General features: G+C 39.2%; 1 protein-coding gene across 3 annotated transcripts in view; it reads right to left on the bottom strand.

Moving 5' to 3' along the window:
- The window catches only part of LOC141790153 (transducin-like enhancer protein 4), a 43,234-nt gene continuing 26,136 nt past the window's right edge, over positions 1-17,098 (bottom strand). For 2 of the 3 annotated variants that reach the window (XM_074669828.1, XM_074669826.1), the window contains exons 9-20: positions 12,929-13,051; positions 12,159-12,212; positions 11,916-12,068; positions 11,485-11,617; positions 11,096-11,283; positions 10,214-10,290; positions 9,868-10,117; positions 9,519-9,766; positions 8,111-8,258; positions 6,992-7,142; positions 5,474-5,550; positions 2-4,968 (exon numbers count right to left, since the gene is read on the bottom strand). In XM_074669828.1, coding sequence (XP_074525929.1) covers positions 4,861-4,968; positions 5,474-5,550; positions 6,992-7,142; positions 8,111-8,258; positions 9,519-9,766; positions 9,868-10,117; positions 10,214-10,290; positions 11,096-11,283; positions 11,485-11,617; positions 11,916-12,068; positions 12,159-12,212; positions 12,929-13,051 — 1,710 coding nt within the window. In that variant the 3' untranslated portion in view covers positions 2-4,860. Of the gene's footprint in view, positions 4,969-5,473; positions 5,551-6,991; positions 7,143-8,110; positions 8,259-9,518; positions 9,767-9,867; positions 10,118-10,213; positions 10,291-11,095; positions 11,284-11,484; positions 11,618-11,915; positions 12,069-12,158; positions 12,213-12,928; positions 13,052-17,098 lie in introns of all 3 variants that reach the window. The other variant, XM_074669827.1, reaches the window with a different exon arrangement.

The raw sequence follows: 17,098 nt of genomic DNA on the forward strand, positions 1-17,098 counted from the left end.
ATCACCCCCCCCCCCTTTTTTTTTCTTTCAGCATTTTCTATGCCTATCATTTCTGCTAAAATAAAGCAGAAGAGGTACATCTTCATCCACAGGGGGCGACAAAATCAACACAAACAGAAAAGTTCCTCAAAGGAGCTTTAACTTTATTTCATCTAAGTAAATGGATATTTGGTCAATAACACTGTCCCACCAGTCTGATCCAGCAAAGGTAATTTCAGTTAGGCATTGTGACAAAAAAAAGTCTAAGACAAAATACTTCACGCAATAATTTAATAAATCAAACAGACTAGAAAAAAGAGCAAAGTCATTTTAGAGAGGAAAAGAAAGCTGAACTTTGAGATGAATCATTACATCTTTAATTTAGAACACCTTCATGAGTTCAGTCAAGCTAACTGCTCTACACATCATCATTGTACAGAACATCATTCCTACGTCAGGTCATGTTAGTCGGCTGAGTTGACTGTGGAAATACAGCAGGTTTAGCCAAAGTGGGTTTTAATATTTTTCCAGATTTTAGAGGGGACGAAGGTTGGAAACAAGAGTTTCAAACAGGATGTACTGAGTTTATGACTCATTCAAATGCAGCAAAGAGCTTCTGAGCAGTCAGTGTCAACAGGATGAACGAAGTGTCATTTGAAATGTAAAGTGTAGAGGACTGCAGTAAACACAGAAACACAGAATAAGGCAAACACTGGGAAAAACAAACTGATATCATGACCAGTCCATCAGAAAAAAACAGTGTGTGGCTGTCAGGAATAGAACAAAACTACCAGCCAGAGCCGTGCTATGTCTACATCTCTCTGCAGTCATACCAGTGCAGTTATTTCCATCAGCCCAGACAGGAAACTACCAGTCTGCCACCAAAAATATATATAGAAAATAAAAAAACATAAAATTTTCATTAAGAACTGGCCATGTTGTTTTAGTATGTTTCTACTTGGCATGTAACTGTGTGTTCCAGTGCAATAAAATAATTTACTTTTCAGAGAGTTTATCAGATGAGTTTAAAAACTTAGAAGCCAATAGTTGTAGAAGTGTGATGCAGGCTGGTGATCTACACGCATTAAGACCATACATTAAAATAAGACAGGTAGGTAACCATTTATTCCCCTTGCTTGATTTAGAGGTAAACTAAAAGGTAAACTCATAACACTTTCAGATAAGGCCAAGTTATCCCACGTGTTCACAAAAAGAGGGCAAGAAATGGGTCATGTCATATCAAGTTTAACCCATTGAATGCATGTGATGTTTTTTTTGTTTGTTTTTTTGTTTTTGTTCTTTTTTGGGTGGGTACAAAGTTATTCATCACAAAGGAGTTCCTAGCAGCAGCTAAACCAGCAGGTTTGGGTGAAGCTTATTGTTATTCTTGGGTTTCAAATAATTAAAGAGGGGGTACTGTGATTTTTTGGGGGACTATACTGCCCCTCAGACACCCTTGTAGCAACTTTATGTGATTAACAACTAAAATAAAACAATCATCAAAAAACTATTTTTCTCACGCTTGGATTTGAGAAAACCCTTATTTTAGCTTTTGTCTCAAATGCTTTGTGTAATGTGCTACTTCTTTAAGGCTTCTTGCTCCACAAACCCCTTCCCTCTGATTGGCCAGGCGTCTTGTGGCCTGTTAAAGGGAAGAGCTACAGGCAGAACTCCAGTGTGTTATGGAGATCTTATGAGCTCATCATTGCAGCAAGTCTCATGAAGATCTTTTGCTATTTTTAGAGAGAGGACTGTTTTAAGCCGTTTACAGACTGATTCAAGGATTTCTAAAATGTGACATGTTGTAATTTTGAAGTTCTGCACAAGCTGATTTTTGTCATCAAACATAGTTCATATCTATGTATAAAGAATTGGGAAATCAGACTACCCTCTCTTTAAGGTTAAAAATTATTCTTATTTATGTGGTTGTGCATTTGCAATAGAAATGCAGCAGCGTCATAGAAAAAAGCTTGAAAGCAGAAACTGTAAATTTAATGGTGCCATGCTTTAAACAATCAGACTGAAACAGCAGCACTTCACTTGTTTGACTTATAGAAACCCAATTGCTTTATGTATATTAGCTGATAAATTCAAGGTGTTGATTTTTTTAAATCTGTCCTCAAATGTTCCAAGTTGTACACTCAAATCATTCTGAGTCCATCAGTTTCCACCTCCATGTGACCAATGAAATGTAGTCAGAAGCAGCATAAAGGCACTGTGTTATTTCTACAAGCCAACAGAAGAAAATCCAAGAGATTAATGGGTATATCATGGATAGATGTAGGTTTGTTTTTTCTCAAAGGGTGTCCAAAAGTCCAGATGGCAAAAAAATCCAGGGAGAGAATGGAGGGTCATGTGACCTCCAAACAACAACCAAACAGTTTGACAGAAAGGTGTCGGACAGAATCCAGAGAGTGTCCACAGGAGTCTGAACCAAGGACTGAACCAAGAGCACAGGTCAGGCTGGAGTGAGGGTGCTGAGGACAAGCTTGTTAGTTTGTTCAACAGCCATAGAATCAAAAACCTGAACATATACATCCACCCACTCCCACCCATACACACACACACACACAGAAACTGAGCTCACACTGTACTTATGAGTTATGAAAAACAGTAAACAAAACCACTTAGGATTGGATCATTACTAGTAGGTGGGAAATTCATTTTAAGAGTAAACAACATTTTTGTAGAGAGACAAAAATTACTATCTTGGTAAGGTTAGAGCCAGCAATGTCTTTAGACTAGCTTAGCATAAAAGTTTTAAAACAGGGGGTAACAGTTAGCACAACTTTCTTGGTTGGTAAAAATCTCCTCACCATTGGTCACCCAGAAACATGTCTTTTTAAAAAATGGCAGGATTTGGTATGAGCTATTTGTTATAACAGCCTGAGGATAGGACATGAAAGTGAAATAACTGAATTAAGACCTTTCATCAATAAGAGCTTTTATTCAGCCTATTGTGGACCACAATGTGTTAATTTTGGCTATTAAGGTGTATCCAATGGTCTAAGAATGTTCATTTTTCACTTCTGCAGACATGTAGGGATGGGTACCCTTCACATTTGAAACGATACGATACCTATGCCCGTTACCTGGCAATAGGTATGGGTACTCAGCGGTACCAATTTTTGGTACTTTTTGTGTTCTTGTGGTAAAAAATATTAAAATGTTATATAATATGCATATATTTTTTCAATTTAACATATTTATTCTTCAATATATAACATTGTAATGCTGTGCTCATGTCCAGTGTGGAAAATCGCCTGAGCTCCCCCCACAGTCACAAGGACGTATTAAGGCAGTGTTTCTCAAATTGTGGTCCGCGGACCACTAGTGGTCTGCCAGTGCCCCCTAGTGGTCCCCAAAGATGGTGAGGAAATTGTGTTTTTTAATGGAACATTAACGAAAAAAGAGGGGGAGGGGGTGTGAGTTGTTTGGCTACTACGCAAATTGATAAAATCTACAAAAATTGGTTCATAAAAGCATTGAGTATTTTAATTTAATGTAACTACTAAAGTCATTTAATACTACAAATTTTAAGTATTTTGGAATAATGTATCAGTAATGTAGTTCTACTCAGATTTTGAGGTCCATTTTCTCCCTCATTCTAAAAGAAAACAACAAACAAAACACCAAACTTTGAGGAAATAAGTGCACTTTTTTACTCTAGTCTCTGTCATTTTCAAAAAAAACTCGTTCTGAATAAAAGAAATTAAAGAAATAAAATGTACTATTTTAATCATAAAATGTATTGGCGTATAATCCATTTTCAGAATAATCGTTAGTTGCAGCCCTAGCAAGTTGTAACATGTATGATTTGAGTTTATAGCATATGAGTTTGTTCTCTGGGGTGTTGTTCTGGGGCTATTTAGCTCGTGGTGGTCCGCAAGAGTTTTCTGGGGGAATAAATGGTCCTTGGTCTGAAAAAGTTTGAGAAACGCTGTGTTGAGGTACCTAAACGTGGTACCTTTTGATTTTACGTGAAATGATTCGTGGCACTTTTGACAGAATTTGGTCTATACCTGTAAAAGTAGCTATAACATAATTTGGTACCCATCCCTACAGACATGCCATCTTTGAACCCTCAAGCTGTTCCTGAAGCTGTTTACCTCTGGGAACAACGGCTGATTTCTCTTGCTTTCAAAAGCAAGCATTAATGACTGCCTGTCAAGATTTTTTCCTCTGCTATCTTAATTGTTTAGAGCCCAAGTTTGAAAGCAATTCTCTCTGAAATGAAAGTTTAGGCTGTTGTGTCCTAACTTTTGATGCCCCCCAGGGTAGCACCGTACCAGTTGAGTCTCAGTTTCATTGTAAATACAAGTTTAAAACATGGTTGCACTCAGGCTTATTCCAGAGTACAAATGTTAAAAAGAAAAAAAAAACTGTTTTGCAGGTATTTTGTCAGGGAGCAGAATAAGACACTAAAGTGGACTGCAGAATTTAAAGACATAATAACAACACTGGCCTAAAGTTAAGGAGAAAATTTTTCAAAAGCTCACCAGCTGTGCAACCTTCCTGCAAGTAATATTTACATGAATCTAATAGCAAACACAACACCATTAAGCCTTGCCTTCCTAGATGATCATGTTTATGCTGTAAAAAATCAAAACAGAGGCCTGAAAGTGTAAAGGAATGTTACTGGGTGATGCATTTACAAGATTCAGCACACATTAACACTCACTCATCTTTACAACAAAAAGCCACTCAGTAAAAAAAAAGAAAAAAAGAAAGAAAGAAATCTCTGTGCTTGGTTTTGTTTGTTCATTTTTTATCCGCATCCAATGTCCAGAAGTCTGTTTGGTTAGTTCCAGTCAAATCCATTTTATACATTTTAAAAACTGTACATTGGTAAGAGAGTCAGCAGCATCTGAACAGAAGCTCCTAATAGTTGACCTCGTAGACAGTTGCTTTCTTGTCACCAGAGCCTGTCACGATGTACTTGTCATCGATGGAGATGTCACAGCTCAGCACTGAAGACGACTCCTTTGACTGTGAAGGAATAAAAGTTGTGTGTAAAAAAAATGTGTACCCCAGAGCGACAGATAATAGATGAAGGCCACATGTGTGACAGGCAGGTGTTGAATACAAGACTTTATATGATTTCTGTCTTTGTCCATCTCAAAAATCTTTTGAAAGAAAAGTGCACTCAGCTCCCTCTATAACTCGCTCTCTTACTTTTAAAGACTCTGATGAAAGCTTCTTGTTCAAATGTTCATGTCCTTGATTCACAGTGATGTCCCAGGAAGAGCTGAGCGTGAGCCTCCACACTTCCTTTTTTTTAAGATGTCAGGTTTTTCCATATTCACTCTCTTTGACTTGTGTTTATAGACCTTTCACCACCTCTCTTGTGTATTGTTTAACTCTTTTAAGTGACAGAAGCTGACTGTCAGAGAGCAGAAAGGTGTTTGATCTCAGATATATTTCAGCTAAACTATCAGTCAGCTCTGTGTTTTCAGCTGTCAGTCTACTTTGTCACAACGGAGAACATGCTTACCTGGAATATGCTGGCTCCATACGGGGTTCTCCATGCATTTAGAAGATTGTCTTTTCCTGTGCTCACAAACCACTTCCCTGCAAAAGAATTAGAATACCATTAGGCTGTGTGAAGGAAAATATAGTATATCCTAAATTTGACTGAAAATAACCCTTAAACTCTACTTTGACAAGTTAACATATATATATTCATATTTAGAAAGAGGGAGAGTATGTTGTATTGAACACAAGGATCACAAGTTTTTTTCAACAATTCAGGAACTGGAGATACTTTTTCCTGCAGTCAGAATGTGCAGTTTCCCAAAAGCTCCCTGTTTTGTTTTGTTTTATTTTTCATTTTAAGAAAAGTTACTGCCATAAAGCCTCTTAAAATTTAAGATCTGACACCATTCTGTGAATAAGAAAGCTCCCATAACTAGGGGTGCACCAATCACAATTTTCTGGCCAATCACTGATCACCAATCTTTAAAAAGCCTGACCTGCCAATACCGATTTGGGCTGATGCTGATTTTTATTTTTTAATTTTTATTACTGACAGCATATACCTTCAATGTTCCAATCTTATTTTATTGAAAATCATTGAACAATACCTGTGAAACAGTAACATCTTTATGTTTTAACTCAAACTACCAATAAAGTGTCCTGAATTTTCAGTCTCAGAGCAAAAAGCAACAAAGGCTGGCTGTCAGACCTTCCTGGAGGTATATAAGATCAGTTTCATATGTAGGGATGGGCCTTTCGCCAATCCCTGATCACCAATCACCGATTCCCCAGCCGATCGATCAGTGCATGTCTACCCATAACACCTGGGAATGTACTGAAATACTGGTTTGAACTAGGGATGTCTTGATCCAGATTTTTTTTTACTTCAGATCCGTCCAATTTTTTTTCATGATGTGGTTTGCTGATACCGATCCGATACCTTTCTCTGATAAATCCCATATTCTGTTGGGTGATTCCATTGTAAATGAAGAAAAATATTTGTTGTATTGAAGATTAAAGTGAGTCCTGTTGGTACTTCCTTGAGAAACACTCACTAAAAACGTAAGACCCTGTTTTACTGTCATTGCTTTCCAAAGAGAAGTAGTCCCACACAGCGGGCATGATTACAACGTGGTTTGATTTACGGTAGCCAAAGCGTGAAAGTGCTGAAAACACATGAAAACTGGATTGGTCCTGATCACGCAACAAAATCTGGTACTATACGATTCCCCAAAATTAGCCATTTTGGGCGATGATACCTATTAGTGTATCAGATTGGAACATCCTTACCTTTCAAAAAGTTTTTTTCAACAATTCAGGAACTAAAGACCCTGTTTTCTGCAGTCAAAATGTGCAGTTTCCCAAAAGCTGTTTTTTTTTTCTAAGAAAAGTTACTGCTGTCAAAAAGCCTCTTAAATTGAAGATGTAATACTGTTGTCTGAATATGAAAGCTCCCATAACACCTGGGAATGTATTGAAATACTGGTTTGAACCAGTTTGCACAAAGCAATGTCCTCATAGATTTGTTGATTCTTACCACAGTGAGCAAATCTGAGTGAGAGCACGCAGCTCTCATGCAGGTGGAGCTGGTATTTGTCAGGTTTGGTGACGTGCAGAACCTCCACGTTGTTATTCTCCATCCCCACTGCCAGCCACTCGCCTGTTGGACAATATCCCAGGGAGAAGATCTGCAAACAAAACCAAAGAGTAAAGGCTTCTAAATCTGTGACACTTTATGGCACATAATTATCCCTGACAGTGTATTTGTTTGTCTGTGTGTTTCATAGTTTTCATTAACATGTTAATGGATGCTGCTTAAAGTGCACTATACACTTTCTGTGAGATCATTTAAATATTGACATATTAATCAGGCAAACTAGATTCTGAAATCATGTCAAGGATGAAAAACTCCTGACAAAATGAGGTGAGGTGGAAAATGGTTTAATCACATGTGCTTTTTAAAACACATAACAAGGACATTTCTAAGACCAAAAAAACCCAAGAAGGATATGCATCTCATTGCTTAATTTACCTGAAAAACACAATCATGTTTTTTTTCCTTGTCAGATTTATCTGAGCTGTGTTTTTTTGTGCGTGTGAGGAAGTTAAGGTGTTAAAAGTACAATGATTGGATAACCGAACCCCTGCCCGTCCTTTCTGATCCCTCTCTGTAATGCACACTCACCCCCTCCTGTGCTCGCTGAGATTGTAAAATGGGTCTTTTCAGGAAAAATTGCAGTAATGGTCTTCTATTGCTGCACCTGAAAACTGCCTGGATTATTATTGTTCACAGTATTTGAACATCAGAGCTCAGCCGACCTTTATTGCAGGTTAAATGATCTGAACTCAGATTGTAAATTACTGCAATACAGAAAAGCTCAAGAGAATAATCACACAAACTGAAAATTGCTGCAACTGGTCCTCAGATGCACTATTCTCAAAATTCTGAGCCTTTTACCTCAACTTTAAAGTGATAATAAAACTACAGCAAACTACTGAAGGGGCTGAACAAAGCCGCTCCACAGCTACAAAACTATGATTAATGTAGCCTGAATCATCCAAAGAGCAGCATCAGTGCTTTAAAAGAAAGCAGGGTGAAGTGTTTGAGGTAAGGAACTGAGGCTGCGCGTAGCTGAGGGATTAGTCTGTTCTGTACCTGAGAGGTGAAGTCATGCTGCTGCAGCTGCCGTCCCTCCCTCAGGTCCCAGGACCTCACGGTGTTGTCCAGACCTCCAGTCCACAGCTTGGTCCCATCATTAGAGATGTCTATGCAGCTGGCTCCATCGGTGTGGCCCTGGAACTGTCTGCATAAACACACAGAAGAGGTAAAGAAAATAACCCAGTCTGATCTTTTAAAGATAGAAAATGTTTGCTTTCCTGGAGCAGAAGCAGAGTGTGCTGATGTTTACGCAGCATGTAACACTACAGAAAACTGACCACCTATTGTCTAGTATCAAGGGAGGACTAGGGTACAGGCGAGGTTTGATTCCATCACTCTGTAATGATGGCACAAGTATGTTTGAGGACACTTGCTGACTGATTTTTACAGAAATTAATAAAAACTAATAACTGACATACATTCACAGTTAATAAATATGTCAGTTAGAGCTGCTGGCCCTGAGTTGTTTTAACAAAATCAAATGTGGCCCTTTGAAAAAAGTTAATAAAACCCTAAAACCCCTGATCTAAAGCTTTTTTTTATTTTTAATAAAGCATTAATAAAGACTCCCAGCCACGGCCATTGCGGGGGGGCTGTGCACAATAATGCGTAAATAACCAGTCACACAGATACAGCTTCTAGTTCTACACCACGTATTATCCTGCTGCAATACATTTTTATCAAGTAGAGTTATTGAACATAATCACACACTTAGTCTGACTTTTGGCCAAAAAATAAAAATAATTTTTTTTTTAGAAAAACAGCACGATTACAGGTGCAAGGCCCAGGTGCACAGTCCATGCAATGGCCCTGCTCCCAGCTTATGGTGACAGCAAAACTTCAGCTGTTAAAACCATCCTGCCTTCCCAGAATCGCACACAGTGAACTTTCTACCTTTAAACCTCAGGTAAAGCAGCACAGCAGCACCGACAGCACAACAAATGACATTCATATGCTTTCACTGAAACTCGATTTGGCGCTTAGACTGTGTAAAGTGCTGAATTATGACTTCAATAATGTTGCAACTCAACACAACCACAGCTCAACTGAAAACATAATGTTTCAGAGGAGTCCTTTTTTGGTTTGTCTTAAGTTCACAGAAAACAGTGAGTATGAGGAATCAGTGCATGATGTAAGGTTACAAAGCAGCAAGTGTTTTGTTTAAGGTTTGTTACAGCTTAACTCGAAGATAACTGCCTTTTAAAGCTAGGTATACATAGGCAGAAGCTTCTGGACTTAACCCTGGGCTGAAAAAATGGTGCAACATGATAGTCTGATAGTTGTCTCTGTTTTAATCAGTTTAAGTCCATTGTGACATGTCTGAACATAGCAGACATTTCAAATAATGGTAAGTCTATGAATCTGATCATAGGGTCAGAGCTAATCCCCCTTTGAAGCTTCATACCTGACCAGAGTCTGGTTGTGAAGATCCCAGACAGCAATGTTTCCATCCGAGCAGCAGGAGAAGCACACCTTTGAGTCAGGACTGATAGCCAGAGCGTAACATGCTGGTGCTGATGATGTCAGTTCAGCCTTGATCCTTGGAGTGGGTGTGGCTAAATCCCAGATTGACAAAGTACTCGCCTCACCCCCGACAATGAGAGTCCGCCCGTCCGGTAAGAGCCGGCAGGAGCGGATGTAGTTATCTCTGTTCTGATGTTAGAAACACACTTTATCAATAAAGTTTATAAAGATCACAGGTCAGCTTCATAAAAAGTGACACTACAGTGTGGTGTGAGGGTCACGGCACTCACAAGGCAGTCCAGCTGGGATACAGGGGTCTTGTTTCCTGGGTGACTGATGTCCCACACCTTGACACAGCCCTTGCCCCCGGTGTAAACGTGACGTGTGGGATTACTGATGGTGACAGCACACACCACCTCCCCATGGCTCAGAGTATTGATCTGCCGCGCGTGCCGAGGAATGCCGGGGCCGATCAGCGAGTCCGGGGGAAAGGGCACTGGCTGCATTTGTCCGTCAGCGCTTACATGGAAAGAGTACGCTCTGAGAAAAAATGGGGGACAAAGAAGTGATTATAAACAATGATGAATGAATCCTTGCTGTCATCATGCTCTTTGAGAAGAATGAAAGGAAACCTACGGTTTTCCACCAGGAATGCCTGAAAGGTTGGGAGGAAGTCCAGGAACACGTATGTGGTGGTGAGGATCAAATCCTACCTGGAGGACAGTTAAGAAAAGAGTCAACAAAAAAGATGTTTTCATGTTTTACAAACTATTAAAAAAGACTTGGACTGGATTTTGTTGGCTGCATTTTGTACGTTCTGAGTGCTGGCTGCTGTCAGGAAGTTCTGCAAGCTACCTGCTGAATAAAAGTGTATCACATGCAGCAAAAACCTCAAAAAGTGAGTGTGGTCTTTAATGGCGTAATTCTGGTCATTTAAAACACATTTAAATCAATAACTGAGAAAAAATGCAGTAATTAAATAAACGCTATGCTTGTGAAAGACACCTGGTGCTCCCAGCCCAGCATGGCTCTAATTCTCTAGCCAGACTCTTCTCCTTTATTGTGCCCAAATGGTGGAATGAATTACTTAACTCTATACGATCTACAGAGTCCCTTTCTACTTTTAAGAGATGTCTGAAGACTCATCTGTTCAGGGAACACTTAAACTGACCCTTCTTCTCTTCAACCTCAGGGGTGGAATGAGTCAGAAGGTCTATGACCCAACTCTTAGTGAATTTTCAGCACTAATAACTGAATATTGTTGAAGGTTGAAGTATTTTGTTGCAATAATTGATTGTGGTTAGTTGGCTAGATTATTCTACATTACTTAGAAAAAAATACCTGCACTTAATTGCAGCACCTGCAGCCAGTTAACTTATAGCACTTTGGCACACTAACCAGGTTTTCCTTCTGTCTAAATTCTTGCTTGTGTGGTACGTCGCTTTGGACAAAAGCGTCTGCTAAATGAAACTCTGAACCGTAGAAACTGTAATCTTAGCACCTTGTGTGTTTTCTTACCACTTGTGTGCGACCGTAAGCTGCCACTGCAGCAGCAGCCACTGCGCTCATCTGAGGAGAAATGTTATGTAGACCAGGGTACGCTGCCCCCGCTCCACTCAGCTCTCCATTCATACCAGGGTGTGGGACCATCCCGAATGGACTCGGATATGTACACGGCACTGCCAGAGGTGTACGTAGACCAGGAGCTACAAGACAAATTTCTGTCACTATCTAGAATAAAGTAATAATTATTTGGCAAAGCTTTTTAGTAAATGAAAGGAAGTCCAAAACAAAGAAGGATGCACACTAACCAAAGCTAAGCAAAGAAAAACTTGATGTCTGCCAATGATTGATTATGAGGCTGAGTTATGAGACATACTTCAGTCAAGCTTGCTCTCTAAACTCACCCAGGGCCTCAACCCCTGGTGGTTTCCCTGGTGCAGTCCTCAGGCCTGGGGTGGAGGTGCTGCTGGGTGTTGGGGCATCAGAGCGAGAAGTGGGGGTGCTGGATTTGGACACAGGTGTGGTTGACTTCTCATTCTGAGACACAAGAAAATAGAATAATCACAAAAAAGTGTGAGAACTTGGGTAAACATTGATTTTATCTGGAGCAGGTATCACTTTTCAACGATCAAGCTTTGACTGAACTTATATTTTTTGATGTTTTTAGAGGTTCCTGGTTCCATGGTTTATACCTCTATTCAAAAACCATGTTAGTATTTCTTAACTTTCTGCCTCCAGACTGTCTTATCTTCTGTGCTTATACCTGAGTGTAGAGAAGCTCCATAAAAAGAATGAACAAGTAGATCAAAAGGCTTAGATTTCCCAAAGAACTAACCAAATTAATCTCTTTGGATTTGGATGAAGGTGTGCTGCTGCTGGAGGCGACAGAGGAAGGACTCAGCGGAGCGTCCTTCTTCAACAGACGACGCTTGTCCAAGCCGTTCTCCCGAGGTGAGTGGGCGGGACTTCCTCTGGGAGACGCTGGATCCTGTGGTGGGTGAACAAAAGAAGAACAAAGATGAGAGAGTGAAATAGACTTATTCTGTGGTAAGGTAGCTGAAAAGCTGCTGAAATGTACCTCATTAGAGACATCAACCACAAGGTTGTCGTCGCTCTTTTCTCCATCACTTTCCTGATACAAACACAGGAAACACATTTGATTTTTTTTGCAACAAGTTTTGGACAGAATGTTCACACAGGGATGACAAATCAATGTCTAAACTTACGAAGTAAACATCATTTTTTTAATTTTGTTTAAATTGAACAGACTCCAGGGTTGAAGTGTAAAAAAAGAAAAACCTCAGTTCAAAGATGATCAGTGCCATTAAATGTAATATCTCATTTATTTGATGGATAGTAAAATAGAAATTAGATGAAGTGATAAAAAGGGCAATCATAAAATCAATGTTTTAATTTAGATCATAACGGCTCTTTTAATCATTCCTCTGGCACTTGTTCTTTCATATTTTAATTATCAGATAAAGCGGTCAAAGTGCCTCCATTAAGGAAAATCCAGATGGCTCATTTGGCGGAGGTACAACCCATAAACTGAAGCATACTGGGTTCAAATCTGAGTGTGATCCTCTGCCGTGGTCAGGTTTCTCTCTGACTTCGTCAGCTGCCTGTTTAAATGTCGATCATATACCAACAGCATCTGTCTGGGTGTCTTTACTTTGTAAAATGTGATTTTTTTTTCCTAAAATGGTGAATATTTGACTCTGTTTTGACATAAGTGTGGTGTCAAATGGCCTGAAATGTAGCTTTTTTGTGATTGTGCCTCAAGATGCACAAAGTCGAAAGATGGACCTGGAACTAAGTCAGAAAAGTCAGAGATAGATTCACACTCACATATCGTGTAGCGGCACACTCCTTGTCATCCGTCTTCTGTTTCTTGCTGTCAGAGGAATAATCGCTTGAACTTCGGTGTTTCTCTCCAGCACGAAAACTGGCTGAGGGAGACACAGATGAGCTCTGGAAGAAACAAGAACCATAAACTCAAAAAAAGAAGATGAAAAGGATAACGAAAAAATTTAAAGACATGAGCCAGCCCTGGTCTGGACTCTTTTGAAATATATATTTCCTCTTCATCATCACATATCAGGAACATTGTTTTGCTACAGAATTTCTTTCACTGGTAATAGTAAAGAGCATATAAGAGTGGTGTCTCTCTAAAGCTCTAAGAAGAGCATCATTTGCTGTTGAACTTAAAGTAAAACCAGTAACAACGTCCCTTCGCAAGAATTTGCTCAGAACCTTTTATTTACATACCAAATATACGTGTACATACCAAAAAAAGTAGAAGAAAAACCAAGAAAGAAAGAAAAGATAGAACAGAAAAGAGAAGGAAAAGAAATCAAAGAAACAAAATTTAAGTTGAGGAAAACAGAACAAAGGAAAAGTAAAGGAAAGAAGGAAAGAGAAAGAAAAAAGGAAAAGCAAACCAAAGAAACAAAAGGAAGGATAAAAAAAGAAGAGAAAAGGAAAAGAAAGAAAGGGTAGGGATTAGAGAAACAAAGCGAAAAAGAAGGGAACAAAAAGAGAGAAAAGAAAAAGCAACAAACAAAAAGAGAGAAATCAAAGGAAAGAAAGCGACATCTTTCGTGGGTTTATTTGGGGGTTATTCTATACCAAAACACTCTTTGGTACAAAAATAAGAAACATTTGTTGATGTTATTGAGAAGAAAAACTCTGTACACCTCTGACCTCAGATAATCCTGCCATGTGGGTCCTGGAGTCTGTTATGAATTCATGCTGTCTGAGATAAGATAAGTTAAAAAAAAGTTGGATTTTCTTTCTTTATCTTTCTGGGAAAATTTAACAATACCTTATTCTCAGGAATAGGCTTAAAACCATTATGGAGCTATAACTTAAATACTGCAGGTGTTTTGAAAATGTCCAGACTTCTGCTCTTCGCTTAATAAGGAGAAATCTGGCAAAAAGCAAACAGCCAGACAGAGAGGTGACTGTGATCCACTCCTCCTCCTCTGCTGGATTTAAACCTCACTTTAAAAACTCCTCTGCCTGTCAAAACCATTTTACTTTTCCTCTGTTGCACAATACTGAAGCAGCGCTGCATCTCAGACAGTATGACTACACCACCGTGACTTGAACTCAGCGGCATTATTCTGGGAATGGGCGATGAGGAGTTGCTGCATTGATGTCTCTCTTTGCCTAATCAAATATGGCATCCTTTAAATACCAATACTGAAGCATTAATCTTCTTTGAGGAGCAAAGATCAAAATAAGGTCAACTAAACATTTCCCCTCTTGCTCCGCATGTCCCTGCTGATTTCCCCTAACCCTCCCGAGCCTCCCCTCTCTCCCCTCCCCTCTCATTGGGAGGCGCTCCTTACCCCACAGACGATGGACGGAAAGAAGAAAAATAAAGCAGGACCTTTAACTCGACCTTTCCTCTAACTCACGCGTGCAACCTTTCCACTGCCCTTTGCCGTGCTGCAAGTGTTGATGACAGAGATTCTGTGGGGGGAGGAGGTCCATTTTGTCTATGTGTGTGTGTGTGTGTGTGTGTGTGTGTGTGTGTGTGTGTGTGTGTGTGTGTGTGTGTGTGTGTGTGTGTGTGTGTGTGTGTGTGATCCAGCAGCAGTTGTACCTGTTTACATTCAAGTACTGCGTATGTGCAAACAATGTTGAGATGTCAGTGTGTGTACAGGTGTGAGACTCTTTTTGAGTGAGACACAGCAGACTGATCCTCTCTGTTCTTCTCCCTCTCTCTCTCAGACTGACTAGGTTAATTAGCCTGCAAATTAGCTCTTTCAAAAAACATCAAGGCAAATTAATTTGGCTGCAGAGACAAATGAAGGCTCCGCCGGCAGTACACGCGTTATGAGTGTGAAAAAGCGTGTGGTGTCGCCGGGTTAGAGCACTCATTTAGCAGCACATCGTAATTATATTTGCCTCCCATTTCAAATTGATTCTGCGACTCGTGATAATGATACCTGTAACCTCTGCTGTTTAGCAAACAATACGACCCTGTGTTGTCTCTGCAGTAATGAGAGGCCCAGAATGACCCCAGCTCCTCTTGTTTGTGTTAATGTCGTTGAGCAGCATGAAGTCAAGGGCAGCAATCCTCAAGGTGGATGTTTGTGGTGCATTACAGATTAAAAACAAATTAAACTCAAGTAAATGTCAAAGACTGACTCCAGACCTGCTGTTTAAACCTACCTGGGTTTGTGCTATTTCAAAGAAAAGGTAATAATAACCATAATTAACAGAAAATAAGACAGTTTTTTCCTCCCTGATATATAAATGAAGAAAAGTGGAATCTTATTTTTAGGGGCTTTGCAATTAAGTGCCACTACAGCCACTACATCATTTACCACTACGGCATGAAGTGGTTATAAGATGGAGAGACACGGTAACCAGACAAAGTACACTCCCTCTTGCCCATTACACTCTGTTCATGAAAGACGCCTGGTGCTCCCAGCCCAGCACGGCTCTAAATCTCTAGCCAGACTCTTCTCCTCTGTTGTGCTCAAATGGTGAAATGAATTTCCTAACTCCATACGATCCGCAGAGTCCCTTTCTACTTTTAAGAAATATCTGAAAACTCATCTGTTCAGGGAACACTTAAGCTGACCCTTCTCGTCTTTTTCAGGGGTAGAATAAGTCAGAAAGTCTAAGACCCAGCTCTTAGTGAATTTTCAGCACAAACCACTGAATGTTGTTGAAGGTTGAAGTATTTTGTTGCAGCAACTAATTGTGGACAGTTGGCTAGATTAAAAAAAAAAAATCTTGCACTTTTATCGCATTAACAAGGTTTTTACCTGCTGTCTAAATTATAGCGTGTTTGTTTTGAACGTCGCTTTGGACAAAAGTGTCTGCTAAATGAAACTGTAAACTGTAGTAGCATCACAGTAAGACATGTGTACCAACAGCTGAGGCATAGTTATAACGCAGGTTTGACCACAGAGTCAGAGTGTGCCTGAAGACGACAAGGATATAAAAGCTGTCTACAATTTGTGTTTAAGTAAACTGAGCAGTTTGTTCAATAAATAATTAAATTGCCAAAATGTTTTGTTACTTAAGAATTCAGCCGTCTCATCATCAAACAATAGCCAACAGCATAATGAGCTTTTTGGCATTAACAGAAAAGATATGGCACCACAAAAGCATGTTCCTTACAAATGTGGCACTATATAAACATGAAATAAACTTTACAACAGTATAAGATTTATTGCCAAGAAGCATCATTACTACAAAGCAAATATCGACCAAACACAAGTCTCCTTACTTTTTGTGCTACTGTTTGTTATTGTCGCTGAAAAAAGGAACAAAGGTATGCACTTTAACAGATACTCAATCCATGCCTTAACCTGCAGGTTTTCTTCTTTACTTTATCTAAAAAGCCCAAGTGTTTTATTTGGACATGTGATCACATTTTATTCAAATCTTTTATTTGGTTTAATAAGACATTTAAAGTATTATTTAATTTAAAATGTATTTAAGACCTGTTAAAAGATGAGTTTGTGTTCTCATTATTATCAGTCAAATAGTTTTCTTCATAAAAACAAGGTGATATTTGGTCTTTAATAGTTTTATTTTCTAAATAAGTCAGTAATAAGGTCTATAATCAGGGTGGCCTTATATTCTATCCATTACGGTATTTTGTCATGCAACTGTTGGATGCCTCTCGCTTGAGGTCCATACACTTCACAGTCTCAACCTGCTCTTTAAACTTAATCACTGCCCTTTTACAGTGACTTCTATTTCAACATGGTAGTTTTAGCTACAAGCTCTTATTTCACATCTTTTGCACCTAACTTATTCTAACTCTCATATATTGCACCCCCAAAAAATACAGACCACGCCGTGTTATAAAATCATATTTATATCTTCAGCAGAACTTCCAGATTTACTCTGAATCGCAGAGATTTTACTTTGATATGGTTAAAAAGAGCAAAAGTGCTCTGAAAATATTAGCATCTGTTTAACTATGTCAACACAGTGAGATAAAATGCTGCAGTTTGCTTAAAAACTCTTATTTGAGTTTAAACCTTG

The sequence above is a fragment of the Halichoeres trimaculatus genome, unplaced genomic scaffold (genome assembly GCF_033239565.1).
Source record: "Halichoeres trimaculatus isolate MK-OKI-2021-1 unplaced genomic scaffold, fHalTri1.1 fHalTri1_scaffold_5, whole genome shotgun sequence".
Classification (NCBI taxonomy): Eukaryota; Metazoa; Chordata; class Actinopteri; order Labriformes; family Labridae; genus Halichoeres; species Halichoeres trimaculatus.